Here is a 10,311-nt window from a genome sequence, read left to right on the forward strand (position 1 = left end):
GGTATGGGCAGTAGCGTGCTGGTAAACCATGGCAAATGATTTATACCATTTGCCAATTTCTGAGGTGCAACTACTCCTAGCATGGTATATTTAAAGCTACCAACATGAAGTCCCAGAACCTAGAATAGATGTCCATAATCAGATCTTAAGAGCTAGTACCAGCCAGCTGCAGCCTGCCCCCAGAACACCACTGAGGAACACTTCAGGGACAGCACAGTAACCCCCAGGGTCAGTGCCACTTGGAAACTGTATGACCTTCAGCCCTACCCAGACCCTGAGAGAGCGAGCTGGATATGTAACCTTTAATCAAGGGAAAACAGCTAGGTTACGACGTAGGGAGGATACTGCAGAGAGGAAATTGGGAGAACAAACACCACAGAATAAATAAATTCTCCCTCCCATCTCATGGCCGTAAGCCCCACCAGCTGAAGCCAGCTAGGAGCCAGAAAGCACAGGGCCTATTGACAGAATCCATACAGGTCTGCCTCGCAGACACCGAGCAGGTTGGAGAAGAAAAGAGAATGGCCCTAGGGAGGGGAACAGAAGATAGGCAGTACACTGACTCACAAAGAAGCTCAAAACACAACCTTCATGACAACAGTGTAGAACTCTAATCAATTCCATACCAATAACGCTGAGAAGACACAAAAGAAAATTAAAACTTAAAAATCTATTGACATAAAATAAATACGATCTTATCACTCAAATTAACTCCATTTTCTTTGCCACGGTTGTGAAGTCCTAGTATAAAATAGAAACCAAACTTAAGCAGGCACTAAACATCAGTAAAATTTGCCAGGATAGTACCATCTTTGAGATGCTGACCCCAGCACTCGAATGCCAGGCAGGATGCCTATGCTGTCGCTTTCAAAGAAGGAAGGAAGGAAAGAGAGGCCATTCTTCTTCACAGAAGCACCTGATGTCATGACAGGACCTTTAAATTTTTTGTAATGTTTATTTGTTTTTGAGAGAGAGAGGGAGAGGGAGCACAAGCAGGGGAGGTGCAGAGAGAGCAGGAAATAGAATCTGAAGCAGGCTCCAGGCTCTGAGCTTTCAGCACAGAGCCCGATGTGGGGCTCGAACTCACAAACTTGAGCCACCTAGGAGCCCCCATCACAGGACCTTTAAAAGATATGAGAAATGATGGTTTGGGAGCATTCTTAGTTAATAATTACATTAATGATTATAGAATTGATTCAGTTAATTTCAGAACATCAGTTTTATGCAACATAGGACTAATCAGAAGGCTGTCATTTTAATTATGCAAAATGAACAATCTTAGGATGAGTAAGCAAACAATTACCGGTATAACTCTCTAATACGCAGTCGGAAGAATTTTTGGTAGTTTGTCATTAACAGCAGTGTGTGGCTGTTAGAGCAGAGACCCTGAGAACCAAGGAGATGAAGTTGGTCAGGCCACAGTGTGTTCAGCAAGATTGCATGTGCATGGACAACAACCAGAGCATCAAACAAACTCCAGCATACAGGACGTGCTGTGTGAAAATTAATAAAGGGAAATCCTACTAAAATGTAATGGAGAGGCCAGAAAGGGGAGCTCCCATGCCGTACCACTCAACACCAAGAACTGTCCATTATAGACCCCCAAAGAAGAATCCTCAAAAGGAAAGAATCATCAGCTATAGGCCTCAACAGGAAAAGATGTACACCGCATCTCCGAGAAGAATCGACCACCTCAGCAACTCACCCAATGAGAAACCATCCTCATCCTGAATTCCTGCTTTTCTCCAATGGATGTTTGTTCACAACAACCTCTGCCAACTTCTTCCTTCTTCTCCATAAAATAACGTTCCTCTCCTTTGTTGGACTAGCCTATGGTTTCTGCCACAGCCTGCTTATCCCAAATCATTCCCTGTGATTCCTGAATAAAACTAATTTGCTGATAAAATAACTTTTATTTTGAAAGTCAACAGCTGAAAACTCACAATGAGTGAACAACCCAAGACAGCACGCCAAAGAAGTCAGAGATGAGATATTCTAAGAAATGAGATTTTCTTTTTTTTTTTTTTTTTTAAAGGAAAACTTCCACCCACCAAAACGAAGCTTCACACATTCTGCAATCTTTTCTAAATTGACTTAAGGCATCTGGTCATCCCACATTCAATCTCACACACACAAAAGAAATGGCTATAAAAGTCTAAGAATAATTTTGGGGTAAGGCATTTATAAAGGAAAAATGCATAGCGTGTGTTCAGCCAACATAACATCTCTTAAATCTTTCGAGGTTCACAGTGCATATTGGTCTTTATCACAAATTTTCAATGAGACCCAATATCACAAAAGTCTCACTCATTTTGGTATCCTCAGGCTTCAGCACAGTACTGGGCACAAGGAAGGTCCACCATGTTTGTGAGGCTGAGCCCATAAGCTAAGCTTTGCTTTTCTTTATCTTTGATTTTTCATTCCTTCTTCATCTATGATCTTCCATCATTTTCCATCTTCCATTAAAATAAACATAAATCATTCACTTCCTATTTCTCTCTCACTTTCAGCTCTACTTCTTACACAACCTCTGTCCCCAGGGTTTAGTGCTTCTCTATTCAAGAAAATGAGCCTGCTAAACACACACATCCACACGCATGTGTGCACCTGTGCACCCTTGCGTGTACCCTTTGCACACAATTCTAACTGTGCCCATCTGTCATGTCATTTATCATTGTGTGTGAGGGAGTTCATACTGTGAGAACATTTCAACACACAGTAGATACTGATGGCTCCCAAAGGACAAGAGCAAGTTTTGTTTTCATTTCAAATTTGTTCATGTGCTCGCTATTAACGTAACTCTAAATGACCCTGCTTTGCTACTTACTAGGTTGTTTGGGCAAGGTCAGTATTAAAGAGAAAAAGGAGAAAATACCAAACTTTGGCAGGAATGAGGAGTGACAAGAATTCTCTACTGCTGGTGGGACTGTACATTAATACAAACCTTTCGGGAAATTGCACGACAGCATCTACCACAGTACCATACACACCTCATGTGCACGCATGAGAACTACCTGCTCGCATGTCCAAAAAAGATGTGTGAGAATGCCTGCAGGAGCACCAAGAGCAAAAACCTGGAAACAACTCACTTGTTGCTGGAGGAGGCCATTGAGACGACATGACCACTGGGCTGACCTGCAAACTGGACCCAGGGGACTGGAGGCCCCACACCCTCTCCCCTGCCCTTGGGGTGCGCATTCTGCTCACTGCTTCCACCATGGGAGCCACTCTAAGCATGTAGCCTTGAGAGACTAAGAGGTTGATACTATGTGGACTGAATATATGACTGACCCCAGTTAAGACCTCTATATAAACTTTAAGATTCTGGTAGTGAGTATGGAGATCTAGTGGTCTTTCAGCTGCCCAAGACAAGCTTCCTAAGTAAGTTCCCTTGTTTACTAAACCTGCCACCTACTCGTCTGGAGTGATCTGCCCCTTTCTTTGGCATCTCTTCGCCTTTCAGTGTGTGAACCAACACATGTCCATCAACAACAGAGTGGATACATAAAACGTGTAGTAGGTCACACTGTAAAGTATTATGCCTCCGTGAAAATGAACCAATGGTACATGTAACAAGGGTGAATCTCTAACTGACAAAAGAATACATGTGGTAGGGCCCCAGGCATATGGAACTCAAAAATAGACAAAAATCAATTGCGGTGTTCAGAAATATAAAACAAGGCGGTCAAATTAAGAGGAAAAGCAAGAAAGTGATCATCATAAAGTCAAGAGATGGCTCCCTTTGGATAATAAGGGAGTTGGGATCAGGAAGGGTCCCAGGGGCCCCCAGAGGGCTTCTGGAAAGCCGGCAAGATTCTATTTCTTGACGTCGTTGGGGACAGCACAGTATTCACTTTATACAAATGTGTTGAGCTGCACAAAATTATTTTATGTGTCTTCCTACTGTGGTATTATATGATAAAAAAGGTCTTTAAAAAAAGGGAGAAGAATCAAGACAGGACAACTGTTATCAAATTACCACAAAAAAATTTTTTTGTTGTTGTTTTCTAGTGGAAAAAGGAGCCAACTGGGTCAGTTTTGTTCCATGGGGCAGACCTCAAATGAGTGGTGGTTGTAAGAGGAAAGATTTGGGTGAGACCGAAGAATAACAAGAAAAGAAAGAAGATGGGGGAGGAAAGAGCAAGGAAAGGAAGGGGAAGAGAGGGGAGGGCAGGGAAAGGAAGAGAAAGGAAGAGAAGGCAAGACAAGAGAAACTAGTTCTCAATTACAGATGCTTATAAACAGAACATTCCTGACAAAAAAGTTGAGTGTCCCATTACTGAAGCTATTCAAGGATGGGCTGGATGACAACAGAGAGGGATGTTCTGGAGTTGATTCAAACCCTGGAAAAAACAGTAAAGAATGTCCCTTCAGAAACTAAGCTGTGATTCTATTCCTCTTTCTCACCAGGTACAGGTGTGGCCACTTAAGGACACAAAAACCAGAGTCCAAATGCCCTAAATGTATAAAACAGACACTGACTTTACAAAAGGGATTCCTTTGGATAAAGAATTAAAATGTTTTTTAAATGTTTGCTTAGAAGCCATTAACAAGCAAAAATAAAGGGGAGGCAAAGATTTGAGGAACTTCAAGGCAATACGGGAGAAACCATTGCCAAACAAAGCCTGACCATAAACGCATCTAGTCTTTTACGAAAGATCATTAAAATAGACGGACTTCATAGAAACTGTGGGGTTTGGACGCTTTATTGCCTTCTGTTAAATCAGAAGCCTTCTCCCGGTCTCTGAGCTAGTATCAGTCACGAGGTTTAACTTTTTGACGCTTTCAGAGCAAGACAGCTGAGCCTTGGCTGAAGGTTATCTTAGAGCACAGCACAAGAAGAAACAATTAGGCTGGTAATAATCCAGATTACCATCCATTCCCCCTTTCAAAGCAACAATGGATTTTAACCAGTTTTCTGTTTTATAAATATTACCGTGGCTCAACACATCTATGAGGAGACACAACACTACCCGCGGCTTTCATCCTGTTTGTGTACTAATTATACCAACAACCTGAACCAACTTAACACGATACAAAAACACAGCTGACTTAGCAATCTGTAAATTATACATGTACATAAATCTGTACCAAAATGTGCTGCGTTTCACTCCTGCTAATGTGCATGGATTCTAACTGGCACCTACAATTGTTTGATATAGGTTTCCGAACACTAAAACATATGTTCTGCCTAGAACGCGACCATTTAGGGTAATATTTTTGTAGTTTCCTGGCACAAAGGTCTGCCAGCCTTCCTAAGACAGATCTCCTGTTTGCTTCAACAAGCATTCTGACAGTAGTGCCTACAGATTTAAGCAACCATCAGAAAATATTCTGGCACAACACTTTCCAATTGTGCATATAAAGAAAATCAGGCTGGTTTTGCCTATGTGGTAACAAAATCAACAGAAGGATTTAAAATGATCACCAACATGACCACAAGCAAAAGTGAGGAAGAATTGATTATTCCTGCTAACTACTTGCACCTACCCAAAAAAAAAACATAATTTTCAAATCTCTCCTTCAAATGGAATTTGGAAAGTATCAGAAAGTTGAACTAGATTTTAGTCCCATCAAGAGCAGTAAACACCTTAAAAATGGTTTTGTGGTTTGTTTGTTTTTTAACACAACATCAGGCCTAAGTAAGAGCTGCAGCCAGAAAACATTGGTCAAGATGCTTAGACCAAGATTCACTAGAATGTAGCTTCCTAAGGGTAAGGAGGGTTTTGTGTTTCCCCCTTATCCCCAGTGTTCAACAACTGTGCTCAATAAACCCTTTTTGAATGAGCACATCTGTCACAGCTGCTGACTAGTCCCTGACTTGCCTCTGCCTTTTCTTTTTTTTTTTAATTTTTTTAATGTTTTATTTATTTCTGAGAGAGAGAGAGAGAGAGAGAGAGCGCCAGCATGAGCTGGGAAGGGTCAGAGAGAGAGAGGGAGACACAGAATCTGAAGCAGGCTCCAAGCTCTGAGCTGGCTGGCAGCACAGAGCCTGATGCGGGGCTCAGAACTCATGAACTGTGAGATCGTGACCTGAGCCGAAGTCGGATGCTTAACCAACTGAGCCATCCAGGCCCCCCGCCTCTGCCTTTTCTAACTCTGCCTTTTACTAACTGTAAGTCAATTACTTAACCAAACAATTCTCAGCTCTTAACACTCTAAAATGGAGGCACTATACCTCCCCCACTGGCATATGAGGATCTGAGGTGATATTTTCTGAGAAGTTATTCAACACTTTATAACGACAGCAGGTGCATGAATAAGTGCCTGTTACCCTGCCTGTGGCTTTAGCTAAACCACTGACAAAGGTGAAAATACTATCCTTCTTTAAAACAGAATTAGATTCTCCTTTGCCTGGTTATTCTGTTGGGATGTGGCAGTGTGGCTGTTAGCCAAAGTGGATATTGTCCGTGGTGTTATAACATTTTATTTAATCTCCACTGGGAAATTAAGCTTCTCTAGAGAACATAATGGTAATACAAGGAAGGTCGTTGCATGGTGTCCCATAAGAAGAATGACACGGGGATCAAAGGGACTTTGGGTCTCATCAGCTGTGCCCTTAAATATTTGAGGAGATGTGCTTGCTTCCATGTCTTCATCTATACAAAGATGGGGAAGGAGAGGCAGAGGACAGAACATCTAATCCTACAGGTTATCATATTCCAGATACTAGATATTCAAATGCCCGAGACAAAGCCAGTTCCATTATCCATAAGCATATAATGAGAGTAGGTTATTTTTTAAGGATAACAATAGTTCCATAGGCGAAGTCATATGGCTGGGAAACAATGATGCCACAGGAAGGATGAATGATACCCTCCAAAGACCTCCTGCATCTGGGACTGTGTACCTGCCCCTTTGAATAAATCTCTTAATATTCCTAGGACTCTGTTTTGTAATCCGTAAAGGAGGAAGAGTAATACTGCATAGGACTACTGGGAGAAAATGTTTAATAAATACGGTCCAAAAAGTATTTCTATTTAAAGGTAAAATGCTATTTAAATACTGTAATGTCCAAAAATAAATGGCTGGTGGATTTTAGGAAGAGACGATCAATATTTTTAAATAGACTTTTTCCATCACGGTAAAATAAAATAAAGCATGTAGATATTGTGATATTTCTAAAAGTCCACGTTTTTTTCTATTTGTGTTTAGGAAATGTGATGAAAGGGATCACTAAAGGCTTAAATCTCACATTTCAAGACCAGAATATTTTCTTCTGAAATCATAGATAATTGTAAGAGGTCACCTAACTCTCCTAAGGTGTTTTGTCTGTGTGGTTGATGTTGGTTGGTGGGTGGGTGGGTTAACTGAAGTCAAACTGTTGGAATCAGTACTGAAATTAAAATGCCAATGCTAAAAATATTCCCAGCTACTTATTCTATTGACATTCTACACATGCTTCAAGAGGAGAAGTGGCTCTAAGTAAATGAACTAAACTAGGGTATTCTGCCTTCTTAGTTCCAAGATTCAGTGTGTGTGTGTGTGTGTGTGTGTGTGTGTGTGTGTGCAGTATTAGTTCCACAATTCTTAAGGTCCTCCTACAAGCCCAAGGAACCTTATGACTGTTACATGTAAGATTCTGTTACCTCCCTCTTCACTCAAAAACATAATATGGTACACATAAGACACAACGTTTCCCCTAACCTAAAGGACACTGCATCTTCACCCAAAACAATGGAATTGTCACTATTTATGAAAAGGCTGGTGTCACTGGTGACGGGATCCCCAAACCTGCAAGACTATCTCCATGCCCCCTCACAGGTCAAAAACCACAGCAATCACAGCAAATTAACTCTTAAAGAGTGCTTTTAGTTTGTTTGTTCTCAGCATTCAAGAGGGGGGGGAGGGGAGGGGATGGGCATGGAGGAGGGCACTTGCTGGGATGAGCACTGGGTGTTATATGTAAACTAACTTGACAATAAACTATTTAAGGAAAACAAAACCAAAAAAAAGAGTGCTTTTATTTAGAAACCTATCCACACCTCCAGTTTTTTTTTTTTTAATGACAGAAGAGTTCATTATGGCTATTCATGTAATAATCAAGTTCCTCTTGAAGTTCCAGGTAATAGCTGAGACCTTGTTCTAAAAGCCACCTTAGTTAGTTTTAGTGAGGAAGACCTTGAAGGGAAAGGTGACTAACTACAGACTCTTCAATACCCTTATTCTTAAGAGGCACACAATAAATGATCACTTTTAAATTTTTAAATAATACGCAGTATGCTACCTTAGTTGGTAAGTTTCCCATTGTAAGCTAAACTTAAATCACTTTTTAATTAAAGAGTATTTCTTTGGAGCATAAGTCACCTTTCATGTTCTTCTGAACCCCTACCTAAATCCAAATAGAAGCCCATGATTTTAACACAAGCTCCTCCCTTAAGTCTCTGAAACGGTCATATTTCCACATTTTTAAAACCTATTTCCTAAGTTAGCTCTTCATGTCTGTCATCTGTCTCTGAAAGGAAAGAAGTCCCGGAGCCTGTAAAGAGCATCTCCAGACTCGGCCCCTTCCGTTTCACCCCTTTAATGAACTGGTGCGCACCGCACCTTCCAGATGCCGAGCTATCTGCTCTGCAAATGCTTTAGCCAGGATGCTTTGCTGTGGGTCCTAAAGGAGACATCTGAAATGTGTCCCTTTCCATCCCTGCTCCTAGGACTCTCGCCGTCCAGCGCTTCATGCCACTGTCCACCTTAGTGCCAGAGAGAGACAGAGAGCGAGCGAGCGAGCAGCGGGGAGCAATGGTTTACTGGATAGATTTACAAGCTTGGCGAATTTGGGAATTTATAGGTGAGCAAGCTTTGTAGGCATAAAACGCTGCTGGGGTGTGGAAGAGAGGAACTATGACAGGTTTGTCCCTGTGACCGCTTGGACAGCTCTGCACCCATGCGCTCCACTTCCCATCTAAGTCCAGGAAACTGCCCCTCGTGAGCCTTAACTTAACCTGGAAGAGGGTGGGTGGGTGAAGAGGTGGAACTGGGCGGCCTGTGGCACGTCCCTAAGTCCCCGTGTCCCTATACCTCGGACTTTTCAGCTACCCGATGCAAGNCCCACGGGGAACGCGCTGCCGCTCCCGCCGCGTCCGGCTTCCCATCACTTTCCCCAGTACTTTGCTCACCAGCTGTCGCGCTCTCTGGAGAGGAGACAGAGAAGGCGCGAGAAAGGCCCCAAAGGCGTCCCCAACAGAGCTCTCCTCTTGGGATGGGGGCCCACAGCCTTCGCCCCACGCTACCCACCTAGCCCAGCCTCCGGGAGGCAACCCCGGGCGCCCGCGCCGCGGCTCCCAGCAGCGCTCCGGGTTCTGCTGCATCTGCTGGCGCCGAGCGGCTGGAGGCGTCGGCAATCGAGGCACGGATAAAAAGCCTGGGTAACCGAAATTCGAATGCACCTCTTACCACTGGACCGCCGGACAATATTCTCCAGAAACGTGTTCTGCGGGGCCACCAGTCCTCTCCTGCCCCCGGCCATGGTCATCCTCCCGGCAGCTTGGGGTCCTGGGGGCGTCCGGCGCGGCTTCTCACGGCAGCAGGAAGCTGGGCGCGGGGCCCGCGCGCGATCCCGGCNCTCTGGGCACCGCCGGGAAGTGGGTTCCAGGTGCGCCTTGGGCTGGTGAAGAGGGCGTTCTGAGCCTCCCTCATCCTGGGTGGATTCACCTGCAACAAGGTCACTACAAGCCTGGAGGGCCGTAATGCTGTAACCTTCTTCCTTTGCTCTGCTTCAGGCTGGAGCCTCTGGGAGCTCTGATGCTCTTGGAACACCTTCCTGCATCTCCTTAGGGTCTGTTAGCCTTATTTGTGAAAGTTGCTGGTGTTTTACCAGTAGTTAAAGGAGTTGAATTGTAAGAGGTCAGACTTGCAGAGTGACCAACTGATTGGGCTCCAGAAGAGCTGTCTTGAGGTGTTTTTCAAGATAACCGAAGGCACTAATGCAGGCTCTGGTCGTTTGATAAATTTGCTTAGTGACTGACCCGATTTCCACTCCTATCCAGAGACTATTTTAACAAAAGCCTGAGAAAATATTTGGACTGTATATATACATAATTGGGGGGGGGGGTAGTTGAAGCACGCCCTATTAGGACCCGTGTGTAAGGTTAGGAAACAGGAACAAACTGACAAGCATCAAAACGGTGGGCTCGCCTCTGAGGGGCATATGCTTGGCATAGGAGGGGCGGTGGTGGGCAGCTTCCTGAACACTTGACATTAGGTAATAACCACAGCCTCGGCTTGAAGGAGGGTCTGCACCACACAGAGTGAGGTGCTGGTCTCCACACCTGGTCCTGCTATAATGACGAATCACATACACCAAAGGTTTCT

The 10,311-nt window shown here is 43.7% G+C and overlaps 1 protein-coding gene across 2 annotated transcripts in view; it reads right to left on the reverse strand.

The window, feature by feature from the left end:
- The window catches only part of KCNH1 (potassium voltage-gated channel subfamily H member 1), a 383,179-nt gene extending 373,707 nt beyond the window's left edge, over positions 1 to 9,472 (reverse strand). For both annotated transcript variants that reach the window (XM_077763101.1, XM_077763100.1), the window contains exon 1: positions 9,394 to 9,472. In XM_077763101.1, the coding sequence (XP_077619227.1) occupies positions 9,394 to 9,472 (79 nt within the window). The remainder of the gene's footprint in view (positions 1 to 9,393) is intronic.
- Between the last annotated feature and the right edge of the window lie 839 nt (positions 9,473 to 10,311).

Source organism: Crocuta crocuta, unplaced genomic scaffold, assembly GCF_008692635.1.
Source record: "Crocuta crocuta isolate KB4526 unplaced genomic scaffold, BGI_CrCroc_1.0 scaffold3, whole genome shotgun sequence".
Taxonomy (NCBI): Eukaryota; Metazoa; Chordata; class Mammalia; order Carnivora; family Hyaenidae; genus Crocuta; species Crocuta crocuta.